The following is a 13333-nucleotide window of genomic DNA, read 5'->3' on the forward strand; positions in this document are numbered from 1 at the left end:
CAGCAAAGAAACTGTTAATTATGTTTTGTAGCGTCTATGTCCTTCAAATGACCTAAAAGGTCTACGTTTTAGAGGTAGCCCTTGGGGGGGGGGGCACAGGTACTCTGTCGGCGACATACGGATATGATTTATGATCGAGTTCTGAAACAAATTCACATAGACTTTATATTAGCAGTCTGCGTATGAACAACTCGAGCACAATTAGTGCTTCTATAACCACCTTCTATAACCACGAAAGAATCAGCCATGTTATAAAATTGTTGTCCTGAACCGTCTGAAAATATTTCACTGCCATGATCAGTCGGCTTATAATATAGTAATTGTAAATCAATGCATTATCCAAATGAGGTTTGTGCAATATGTGCAACTTTTGTTGGCCCTCAAGGAGCAACCTGTTAGAAGTTTATTTTATAGGCAGCTTTATGACATGTCAGTGTATGGAACGAAATCATGCACAGCTGTGCATGATTTCATCATATAGCTAAATGTGATGAAATATGCAACATTTATTCTGTTGAATGTTTGAAAAATTTACATTTTCATAGACACAAGTAAGGGTTCTGTCTTGTTCTTGTTCTTGTTCTTGTACTGCACAACACCCCTGGATTGGGGTAAGGCGTGCAGGGGAGCTGTGCGATGCGCTATTGCTGCGTCCTCAGGTGTTGTAGTACTGCAGCGTTGAACTTCGTGGATTCCGCAGTTCACAGAGGAAGTAGTGTTGTTGTAGCATGTGAAAGGGACATACATGTACACTAGTTTTGTGAACAATACTTGTAAACTGGCACATTGTTGTTACAGAGGAAATCAAATAAGGGAAAGGAAAAGAAGAAAAGGAGAAAGGAGGTGAGTTATATCTTAGGGAGTAAATATTTGACTACTATGTTAAGCCCAGGAATTTTAAAGAAATGAAAAAGAAAAGGTAATGTTACCGATATACCAAGCTTTTCTGATCATGTAAATACATTTTATTTTATTTATCCAGGGAAAGTACACTCAGGTTGTTACTAGACCTTTTTCTAGGTATCCCTGACTGCTAACACTAATTACATAATAACCAGTGTGCACTAAACAACAATATCATCATGTTGATATTGATTACCACTGATATATAGTGATAAGGTGATTCTTAAATGTCCATAATACTGTACATAGCGTGTAACTAGAAATTGGTATTTTTCTGCCCTCTAGGAACAGGCAAAGCTGGCAGCCTCCTTCACTATTGTGGAGGCAGCAAATAAGGTACATGTATTACAAAACTAGATTTCACTGGATTGGTTCTATCACATTGCATGAGAATGGCTCAATTGATTGCTAAGCTTTCTTTAGGCCAAGATTGGGTGAGCAGTAGTTACAAGAACGTGGATGTTGGGGAAACCAACCATTGACATCACAACCTTAAGCATGATTCTCAATTTAGGAAATCATTGACCAGGATGTAACTTCATAGTGTTGTGTCTTTCCATATGTAGCAAGAAGACCCAATGGCAACAATGACTCCATTCAAGAAATATGAAAGGAATGGGTGAGTACATATGCAAATACACAATGAACCTACTTGTACTTCAGGTAGTATCTTATATTATTAGTTATAATCTACTTTCATTGTGCAAATTGTATTGGTTTAAGAAATATTTCCTGTTCTTAATCAACAGGCTGAATCTGGTCATTGAGTGTAAAAAGGTGGCTGAGTTGGACAAGGATACAGTGGACTGGGCCTTCTCCATCACTAAGAGTAACATGCAAACATTGTAGGTCATCAAGTGGTAGGATTTTTCTAATTTATGGAATTTTTGTATATTTACAACGTTATCTCTTTGGAAAATAGCAACTTAAGTTTAACTGCAACTGAACAGGTGTGTACATTAAAACATATTGTAAAAATAATGTTATTTCTTGCAAGGTTGGTTTATTCTACTCATGATAATAAAGGTATCACTATGATGAGTTATGAAAGTGGTGACCAAAGTTCACAGTGCTTGTCATAAAGTCGTTCTCTATGTCTGTAAGGTATGAGGAGAGTAACTGGGGCTGGAATGATCGTCTGAAAAAAGAGGAGCTGACAGAAGACAAGGCCTGGTACCTGGTGGCCAGGAACCAGGAGGGCCAGCCTGTTGCTTTCTCACACTTCAGGTTCGACATGGATGAGGACGAGGAAGTTCTGTATTGGTGGGTCCCCTTCAGTTTTATACATGATTTTCAAACCAGTATAAACAATGTAATGCAAGAACCCCCTCACTGACTGTTGTGTAACAGGATGCTATGTGACATTTTCAAGCATATATTGGTGTACAGTTTTAAGAGAGTTCAAGACATGCCTTATTTTCTTTGCCTGCAGCTATGAAATCCAACTGACAAAGCCAGCACAGAAAAAAGGACTTGGGAAGTTTATGATGCAGATTCTTCAGCTCCTGGCAAACAAGTAAGAGCGTGTTGTGGAGGTGTTAGAAAAAATGCTGAAAAGAACACTAGAATTTACAACTTATTGTGAATGGGTCCTTGGAGTGGTCACATTACTTGGAATTTGTCTGCAAGTATCTAGAAGAAAGTATAAATACAGTCTTTTTGGTAGTGACATGCAACACTTATCTCCAGTACATTAGGGACAGAATTTTAGATACAAGGTCTACAGACCAGCAAAATGCCTAACTCACAGGACCATTATACAGGGAATTTAGAATCTGTGTGAATAAGTAACCATACAGCCAGGTTTCTCGCACAGACATAAGCCAGTCACATGGAGGAAAAATTAAACCTACACTTCCTTTCATCAGATTACTACTGGTAAGCAATGTATAACACCAGTCTTCTGTATATGTAAATCCATGTAGATGTGAGTGCTCACAATTTCAATTTGCTGTTCAGGGCCCAAATGCTGAAGGTGATGGTCACAGTCTTCAAAATGAACACAGAATCCAGGGACTTCTTCCTCAAGGGACTGAAGTGAGTATTGATATAACTTTGAAAGGAGAAAATTAAATAGCAAACAAGTTTTCACTGTCATGTTATTGATATTGAGCAGTTTGGAATGTGAAAACATTGCAAAAAAAAGAAAACCATGTCTATCTCAGTTCAATTCTGAAGTTAACATATCCATAGTTTAGTGCCATTACAATGATTTGCCAAACTCTGCATCATGCATCAGAAAAATAATTTCATCATAGAACATAATAGTACATTGGGGGTTTCTTTTACACAACCAGTAAATAAAAATGAAATGACTCTCATGCTTACATTTTGATGCCTATCATGTATCAGACAGCTTCTTCAGAGCTTTTGACTCACTGGAGTACTAGCTTCTGACTGCAATATGTAGCCAATTTAGTTGGTGCTGTTGCAGCCTGAACACCATTCCAAACGTGGCCAAGTTTGTATCCTCACTTGGCCATAGCACCATCAACACTGGCTACATATACAAAAAGCAGTATCCCAGTCAGAAGCTGACAAACATGTCTGATAGGCATCTAAATGTAAGCAGGTATCTTTTCTGGTTGTATTAAAGAAAATCTCAATATCCTCTACATCATGCAGTTGTAATTATGAACTATTCCAACTGCTGTGTGATTGGCAGGTTTGAGCTGGATGAGACAGACCCAGGTCTGTGTGACCCCATGGAAGCAGACGAGTACTGCTATGAGATCCTCAGCAAGAAGACGATTCTCGGAGCCAAGAAGCAGCAGGAAGGGACCCACTGCTGCTCAGGTGGACCACACAACCACCCTCACTGATGACTACATGGCTGAGATTTACATACATGTATCTGCATCTTAAATAATACTCCTTAGACTAAACTATGGTTATCACATCATTATTGCTACAATTGGAATTGAAGATGCCCAGCAAGTGCATCTTTGTAGTACTGCATGTGTCTTCTAACCACTATAATTAGTTTGTGTTGGTTACACTAGTGAAGCGGGGATACATTATTTTTGTAGGACATTGTATACATATTAGGAAGATGTATGGCAACACTGAATTGTGTATATTGGGAATTGCAGAAGTAAAAATGCCAGACCTATACTTATTAACTATCTCAACATTGATCTCAAAGTTTACATACTCATGTACTGTATGGTTTCCTGATCATATTTTCAAGATGAACTTGGCTTATATTTATACATACTTGGCTTTGTTGGCGTATCAGTGTAACATACCCCTGGCAATTGAAATCAGTAGTCCTTTCCAACACCAGCAATGCAAGGAAAGGTCAAAAAATGTAGACCTGCCTAGGTACCCAGTGGCAGACCAGATGCTGACACATTGCTCCCCACAATTCCTGCTCTTGGGGCATTATGGTGTCCTGCCCATGTGTGAATGTAGAAGTACTGCTGAGGTAAAATATACTTAACAGTTTGGAAGTGTGCTGACATTGAGGTGAAAATTTTTAATACAAGTGGACCAATTATTTCCAACTTTTGTCCTATCAAGGCTGGGAAAGTAGTAGAAATCATGCTGAATAAATTGTGGGTATCACCCCAACTATACGTTCTTCTATGTGGATGTTGGTCTATTTTTTTAGGATAGCAGCAATGGTTTATATCAATTAGCTGGTTATATGAAAAGAGGGAAGACTGCAAAGCTATGAAATGAATAAAAAGCTGCACATTCATCCAGTAAAAAAAGCTTGATAACAGCTGTGGAGACGTGTTAAGAATACATGAATGACATTTTCAAATCAAAATTTATTTCATGCTTTGCCATAATATTTCTGGAGATAAAAGACAAGTATTTAACCTACTGTAAAACCAACACCACCTTCCATTTTATACATGTCATCCTCACCATAGTTCACATCTGATATAAACTATTGTTTACTACCGGTACCCCCTTCTGATGCACCTATCAGTGTACAACCACCCAAAGGGAGGGGGTGGGCTAAGGAAATGTGTACTTGAGCTGTAACTCTAATAGACATAAAGGTATGAACAAGAAGTTAAAATCATAAACGTCAGAATTGTACAAATTTTCATGTTCATGCGTTAAGCTGCAATGTTCCTGCCCTTCACACTTAAGTTTAGCTTCATTCCCTTATGTCAAATATCCAACCTGTCCTCCTCTTGTAAGTGTATCTACATTGATAGGTGCATAGTAGTGATAAGGTCTTCTAAACTTCAAAATCACACAAAACAACAATACTCCTGCCATGTTCTCCAGTGCTTGGGACATCATGTCCATTACAACAGCAGTTGTCAACAGAAACCTAGCATACCTGGAAGGTGTTGTCATCATGTAGACAAGTACAAATAGCTGCATTTGAACAGAAGAGGACACAACAATGTACAGTTTCACTTGAAAGAACAGTAGAATTGTGTCAATGGCAAGAAAGTATCAAAATTCAAAAACACCGTAAAGCTTGCAGGTAGAGAGCATAACATCAGTGACCATGCTATAAGATATTCGAAGAGTACATATATCTATGTCACTTTTGTGCATTATGAGCAAGAAAATAGAACTTGCAGCTTCTTTGTCTTAAATCCTCCCTCTTCAGGAAAGATTTAGCTGTGGAGATTACTCTTCTGTTTCACCTTATTTTTATGATCTACCTGCACAGGATTTGCACTGGTACACAACAGCAGTGAGAACAGCAATACAACATGGCATAAGATAAACTTTCCAACAATCCCAACACCACAAACTCTTGAGGTAGACCAAAACAGCTACCCGTAGGCATCAATTAATATACCACAATAACTAGGTGAATATTTTAGAAATATATTTGTTAAATCTATACCATTTAAGAGCAGAATCCATCCAACACAACTTTCAAAAAAAAATCTTTCCTTTACGGGGTATTAAAAAGCACAAACAGAAAGCCACCCATTTCAATTTTCCTCTTTAAGCTTAAAACAACTAATATGGACAATTTAGTGAAAGGAAAAACATGACTTGTAGTAGTGTTTTCACAGATATTCTTCTTGTGTTGCCCTGTGCAAGAAATGTGTGCACTGTTCACTCTACAGTAAGGCCAGCCTTCACTTTTACCATGAGGGCAACAATTTTTTCTCTACCCACGTACCCGCAGCTTGTAGTGTATAAAGGGAAGACAAAATGTATCCAGTAGATACAATGTACATGTTCACACAAACACTTACACTTGCAGGGCTGATACATTAAAAGCAACACAACACTGTGTGTGTGTTTCTGTGACAGTGTGGGATCTAAACAAGTTCAGACATGGGAAGCATGTCCCGTTCTCCTACAATGTAGAGGAAAGTACTTTGTATGAAACATGCTGTTTTAGTAGTCATACCTCAATTTCAATCTGAAATACACATGTAACCCTCACTAAGCTTCTAAAATGGAAGGACCATACTTGAAACTACTGTTTTGGCAGAATACAATATTGTCCTATGTTATGCTAACTATGCCTTCATCACAGACCATTACACAACTGTTGACTTACATTGCCTGACTTGTACCAATGATCTCATACATGTTGTAAAACTGTGCCGAAGTAATCCTGTACGTATTTAAGTGACTCTGTGACATGGTTAAATTTGATAAGTTTTTACATTTTATCAGCTAGATTTGGCTAAAACATTATTCATGTTCATTGGACTACTGCAATTTATGCTCTACCACAAACCATCCCACAGTTCCTGAGGAGCAGCATGTAAAGTTCTTGTGGTGCAGAGGCAGCGTGACATGGCTGAAATCTCCCTAAAACATCTTGATGATAGAGTCCCTGGCAGCACCCACACCAATCCATCTCACTGGAAAAGGAAAAAAAGACATCAATCTATGAAATCCAAGAAAAATCTTGAATGCTATCATGCTATTCTTAGCCTATTTTCCTTTTCATCATACACAATCCATAGAATGACTAGAATCCACTATGACTAAGACTGAAAACCGACCTGGAACTCCTAGAAGCTCTTCGATCTTCCTGATATATTTCTGTGCGTTCTCGGGCAGGTCCTTGAAGCTGCGCACATTCTCTGTGTTTGTCTTCCACCCCGGCATGGTGCAGTACTCCACCTCAACTTGCTTCAGCACCTCTTGGTTGGCTGTGGGGGATCAGGAAAGTAGGAAACCTCAAAAACCAATTTAAAGGTGGTCATGGTGTCCTATCATTCCTATGTTCCTACCTCCCATTCAATACAAATATCCCAGCCCTTCCTCATTCTGAAGCTGACATTGCATAGCAATCTGCACTAGCATGAGTTTACCTTTCACTCTATTAGAAGATATTAAACAGGCTCAATCAACGCTGCTAATTTTTAAGTGTTCTTACCTGGGAAGTTGGGAAGTGTCTTGCCATCCAGTTTGTAGGCTACACCAATCTTGATTTCATCAAAGACATCCAGAATGTCCAGCTTGGTGAGTGCAATGCTGTAGGCACAACATCCAACATCTGTTCATACTGTCTTATCAATCTGGCTCTCCTTTACAATCATGTATATTACTGGGAGTATGAAATATGGAGGCTCATGAACTTTGCCTTTTGTCCATGATAAAACTAAACATGGTTATTATTGAAATTATCAGGAGCGTGTCAAGTACAAAGTCAGAATCAGACATGACAGGTATCATATTTAAGTCTACCTCCCTTTGGTTTGTCCCACAACATAAAACATGCAGTTAAGTATGTAGTTAACAGTGTTGACAATATATCGTACTCACGCCGTGAAGCCGTTGACCATGTCGGCATACTTCAACAACACCAGGTCCAGCCAGCCACACCTTCTTTTTCTCTTGGTAGTCACACCAAACTCATGGCCTCGTTCTTGTAGCAGCTCTCCTAGCTCCTGTGAACACAATGACAAAGCTCATTTACATTGTTATTCAAGGCTTTGCCCCTTTATGAGAGTCTTTGCAGTATGCCAATGATTACAAAGTTTGGACTGCCTGTACAGGACAAAACAAACAAGGTCAGAAGCTTCAAAAAACAGAGACAAGCTGTAGCAAATGCCCTTACATTGTTCAGCTCTGTTGGGAAGGCTCCATCTCCAACCCTGGTGGTATAAGCCTTGGCCACACCATACACTTCTCCAATACACCTGGGTGGGATGCCCAGCCCTGTCAGCACTCCACCCACCGTGCAGTTGGAAGATGTCACATAAGGATAGGTTCCTACAGGACAAGCACCATCAACCATTGTGAAAAGCTTTTTCAAAATTAGAAAAATCCTGGCAACCTTCCAGGTCTAGTGTTTATAAGATTCAGTAACATGATGGGAATTCAGATATGAAAATGGATTCTTCTGAGCGATCATGTAAAAAAATTGCTTGTACCAAAGTCAATATCCAGCATGGTCGCATTGGCTCCTTCCACAAGAAGTTTCTTTTGTGGGCCCTCTAGCTGTGTGTTCAGGAAGTGCACCACATCCTTCACCATGGGCCTAACCCGTTCTTTCAGCTCCTGCAGGTGTCCAAAAGAAATGCATGTCATACTTGCAAGATACTTATATTCTAGGTCTGATCCATCAACAAACATCACAGCATTAAAAGCACATTGCTTGAGTCAATCATTGATTACCCCCATTCTTTAGCTTGTATCACAGGAATGAATGACAGACTATTCCTTCACCTCATAACGCTTCAGCTCCACTTCCACGTCCACTTTAAGATTGGGAAACATGCGCTCATACTGCGTCACAAGCATCTTGAACCTGTGAACAGGAAGACAACAGTCAACTAAGATTTTCTTACCATAGTTAACTAAACAAGTTCTTCTAATCTGAGCTTTGAGAAGGAAAGCATTTTCTATGTCCTTCATGTGAAAGGCTAGTCTCCCTTACCTGTCAGAGAAGACCTTGAAGTCAGCAAGCAAGTCACATACTCTGAGACCACTGCGTGCTGCCTGTGGTCAAGGGGAATACAGTGGTCAGGATAGGAGACATTTGTTCATCCTGCTATTAAAAGTCATACTTTAAAAGGGCAACGTAAATCATTGTATCTTTTATCTCAGACTCTGTATCAACAAATTGTCACCAAACATTCCTACCTTGGAAGAGTATGTTGGACCAATGCCTTTCTTGGTAGTCCCAAGGCTTGAAGAATCAAACAAGAGTAATTAGTGACAGAATAACAACTGGTTCAACACAGACATTCAAATGGACTGCTGTCTTTGAACTACTCATTGACAAAAAACTCCCTGGTTAGTGATTGAATCTATCTGGTTAGTGAGTCTTTTAGATTAATTAGAATCATGAAATAGGCAGAAATTTCAGAAATTTACCTTTTCCCTCCTTTCTCCAGCTCCTGAAGTCCATCCACAGCTTGGTGGAAGTCAAAAACTGGAAACATACATTGTTATATGTTAGAAGTCATGTGTTGATGAACAATGGACAGGACTTAAAAACTGTGAAGTTAATACTTTACATGCTACCATCGGTACATGATGGGGAATAAACCTATCAATGTTTCAAGTAGTATCTACTACTTTTCATCAGTGACTAACAGGAAATCCAAAAACTATGAATTGATATGTAAATGACGTGAAGAATAGCTGTATTATTTTTATAGCAGAAAAAATATACGATATAGCCTGTATATATTTGACTTCATCAAGACTTAGTACCATATTTGTTCTTTATTAAGTACCACAAGCATAATACATGTATCCTTATGAAATAAACTGAGACAATGTCCTACCAAGGTGAGCCCTGTCAGAGATGATGAGACGGTCCTGCCAGTCTATCAGGCCTGGTGAGACAACAAGTCAGTAGCTGTCTTAATACATCACTGTATGTCGATCTTACCCCGCACATACATACATACACACCTACATACATGTATACAATCAATCAATCAATCCACTTTATTGCACAACTATTGTAATGGATATAATTAATGACTGTACGTCAAATTGGTAAACAGTACAGGTCTAATATCTACACTAGTCTGCACATTGAACAGGAACTACATCTTAATGTTAGAGTATGATAATCAATAAGAATTCACAGGAGATGTTGCATACATTACAATTAAGGTTTGTGTTTGTTGATATCAAGACAAGTCCAGTACAGTGTAGCATATTAGCATGTTTAATGATTGTGTGAAATTAGATATGTCAAAATATTGTGGGATCAAATATAGAAAGGGTTATCAGATTTCATCCAGAGTATTGTCCATGCCTAAGCTCAAACATCATCAACCCTCAGAAATATAGGGCAGCTGCAGCTGACCATCAGTTATGGCATATCAAGCTGACAACATACAAGCTGTGTGACGAGTTCACCAAACAGTTCAGTGACTGACTAGGAATTTATACATGTACTGTTTGACCTTTCTGAAAAGGACATGGAAGTCTTATTATTGGAACATGTTATGTTCTTCTGCTTGTCAACTATTTAAGTTCAGAATGTGCTGTGTAGCAATATGACAAAGAGCTTGGAATAGTTTAAACATTGCACAAAATGTGCACAGTTCCTATCCCTGTATAAACACTTGGTGCCTCACCTTTGGCTTCATTTTTCCCAGCCTCTTCAAACAGTCCTGGAAGATGAATTACCACCCCATTCCCTAATGCAAATGAAATAATATCAACATACATGTATGAGGGGCTCAAATGCTTGTAAAAAATGAGACAGAGGTCTAGTCTACATGCAGACATCTACAATTGTTAATGCCCTTGATAAAAAGGCATAAACACTTATTAATAGTACCATACCGTAAGTGTACATGACTCAGAATATTTTACTTCTGGTACAATATACATGTCGCTTTACTAAGGCTCAATGTATGTACATGTATATCCTTTAAACCCATACAGCATTTAGATTTGTCACTCAGACATAACAACGCCAATATTTTATTATGGAAATTTTTTTTGAACCAATGTGGTAAAGTGGGTATGAAGAAAGCACAAAATTAGGTGAATGAAAAAAAATAAAATTTCTTCTGCATTGAGATTTCAAATACTGTACATATAAAATCAGAGCATTGCAATAGTATGATTTGATTTTGAAAGGCTGAATGGCCAAACCCCCTTGGATATGTGGCACATTTTGATTGGTTTCCACACGGAAATTGAAACCTTCATTGACGTCAGGGGGATTTCAAATATAGCTGTGTAGGAATGGCTGACACGAGTTATAGGATTTGTAGCTGACATACGGGGTCATGTCTGACATACAGGGTCATGTGCAATAAAACATCCTGGTTTAACAATGACCCCAATCCTAACTATGAACAGAGTTCATTTCTGTAGTATGTCTGTATTACATTCAGCACTGAGTATGCAATTTGCAATTAGAGCACATATGTACATTCAAATCTATAACATACTGAAGTGCAAAATGCAGTCATACAATGAAACTAGTGCTGTTTAATTTTGATACTACCTGGTAATGAAGACAAGTATCTTTTGCACACTTGCCATATGCATTAAGGACTCACTGAAAGAAATTCTCAAATACCAAAGCATCTCCTGGGTATATGTACAGTATACAGTTTCCCTCGACTCATTTATCGGCATAGAATACAGGAACATAGCTGCACATTCGTAAAAAAAAAATAGCTGCATTTTTTCTGTTTTTACTCACCAATAACTGAAATGGCTTTGTTGTTGATGATCCCACTGGGTAGTAGGTGGAAGTCATACTCAGTTCCCTCCACAACCACAGTGTGGCCAGCATTGTTACCTCCCTGAAACACAAGACCAATTCAAGCATCCTAAGGGGTGTGTAGAATAGAAACTTAGGGTGAAGAAGAAATAATGTGCTTTGCTAATACACTGAGCCATGTCAGGGGTCTCCCCAGAATTTTTTAGGGGAGAGGTGCTCCTTCATCGGTTGATGAAAAATCCGCAAATCAGGAAGTACTAAGAGAAAATCCTAATTTGAACATTTGGGAGAGGTGCTATGATCTTAGCGAGATGGGAGCACCCTTGCTTCATTGCTTGGGGAGAGCCCTGCATGTCCTTCTGTAGATTCTCAGACAACTCAGCACATGGGACAAGCCAGCCCCTGGGAATTTGGGACAAGTCTGTACCAGGCCTATTACAAGTGGACACCATACTCAACTCATAATTTGTGTATTTTGTGATGATCTTTATTGGCGGCATACCGGTAATACGTAAAGATGGTTTGAAAAATAAAACCTTGTCAGTAATGTGACCCTACAAAAGAAATGTAAAATTTATACTCTGGTATGCATGTACTTCTCTATGTTGTCTGTCTTGTTCAGTAGTTGCAAAGTTGTCTTGATCATCTTCTTGTTCAGGGATCATTGGTGCATATACTGATACTGAGCATTTTTAGTAAAGTCATATCTTCAAGTACATGTACATGTATTTGACTAGTATATAGTGCTATGTTATTCCGTGAGCAAGTTGATTATGACACTCCCTCAATAAAGTAACGGTGCTTAGTTACTACCCAGGAAAAACTGTTCAAGCATTAAGTTGTCTTTGAGTTTGATAATGTTTTAAAAGCCATCTTTATAAAGTCAAGGCAAACACTAAAAACAAGATGAAGTACTTGTAATAAAAATCATATGGATAATTTCGTTTCCCTCCAAGATCAGAGGAATTATATCTTGGATTACATTAGGCTTGTTTTGGAAACATTGTGGGACCCAAATATAGCCAAACAGATGATCAAATATCGAGTTAGTCAAACACGCAGTGATGATGTACACTAGGACATGACATTATGCGTGGCTTTCATAACACATCAAGGGTGGGAGGGGGGCAACTACCATAAGGTTACCAACGTATCATACATAGTTTCTACAATTTACGATAAGCACGTTTCGCAGTTTTCGTGCAAACGCCACATGACAGGCTGAGAGACTGAAAAACACGAATATAGTGCTGAAGAGATTTTAATCAAAAGTTGATCGACGTGTTACACAGTCTGTGACCCTCCACTAGTGCCACTCGACCCTCTGCCCGGCTGGCACTATGCCATCACACAGAAAATATGTTCCGGGACAGGCCACGCCACGTGATGTGTAAGTTTGGTCTCAATTTAGAGAATGAAAATTGTACTTCACAAATGTAACGACCGACAGATGATAAGTTCTAGCCTGGTAAATTCCCTGACCCCTCTCCTTCCCGCCTTACCGGCGCCTTACCTGACATCTGCAGACTACATCGGCGTCTGTCCCGAGCATATCCACGACCTTCCCTTTGCCTTCGTCCCCCCACTGTGCACCCAGGACCACGGTGACTTTGTTGCCATGATACCGTAACCGTTTTTCGAGCGGACCGTCCTCGGCAGGGTCAGAATGATCGCCATTTGCCGTACGAGGCGGCGCGAGGTTGCCGCGACTTTCCGCCATCTTCTCTCCTCCTCGTTTTCGCGGGTTTCGAATTCCGGCCGGGGCGCGCACGCGCTGTGTGCAACACCCAGCATGCATCGCGATGACAAAAACTTTCCCGCAACTTT

The 13333-nt window shown here is 39.3% G+C and overlaps 2 protein-coding genes across 2 annotated transcripts; one reads left to right on the forward strand and one right to left on the reverse strand.

Moving 5' to 3' along the window:
• Positions 1–343: 343 nt before the first annotated feature.
• Positions 344–4488, forward strand: LOC109479116 (N-alpha-acetyltransferase 40-like). The gene is made up of 9 exons (XM_019780986.1): positions 344–394; positions 799–843; positions 1189–1239; positions 1470–1522; positions 1653–1748; positions 2008–2166; positions 2336–2419; positions 2863–2940; positions 3569–4488. Exons 1-9 carry the CDS (start codon positions 344–346, stop codon positions 3723–3725), a joined length of 774 nt encoding a protein of 257 aa, XP_019636545.1. The 3' UTR covers positions 3726–4488.
• A 171-nt stretch (positions 4489–4659) lies between these two features.
• On the reverse strand, positions 4660–13279 carry LOC109479160 (adenylosuccinate synthetase isozyme 1 A-like). Its single transcript, XM_019781044.1, has 14 exons — positions 13020–13279; positions 11486–11588; positions 10401–10463; positions 9594–9644; positions 9178–9235; positions 8944–8989; positions 8738–8799; positions 8527–8608; positions 8232–8358; positions 7916–8070; positions 7621–7745; positions 7232–7329; positions 6855–7004; positions 4660–6710 (listed from the first exon to the last, which is right to left on the reverse strand). Exons 1-14 carry the CDS (start codon positions 13224–13226, stop codon positions 6658–6660), a joined length of 1380 nt encoding a protein of 459 aa, XP_019636603.1. The 5' UTR covers positions 13227–13279; the 3' UTR covers positions 4660–6657.
• Between the last annotated feature and the right edge of the window lie 54 nt (positions 13280–13333).

This window comes from Branchiostoma belcheri, unplaced genomic scaffold (genome assembly GCF_001625305.1).
Source record: "Branchiostoma belcheri isolate BF01 breed outbred unplaced genomic scaffold, Haploidv18h27 scaffold47, whole genome shotgun sequence".
Classification (NCBI taxonomy): Eukaryota; Metazoa; Chordata; class Leptocardii; order Amphioxiformes; family Branchiostomatidae; genus Branchiostoma; species Branchiostoma belcheri.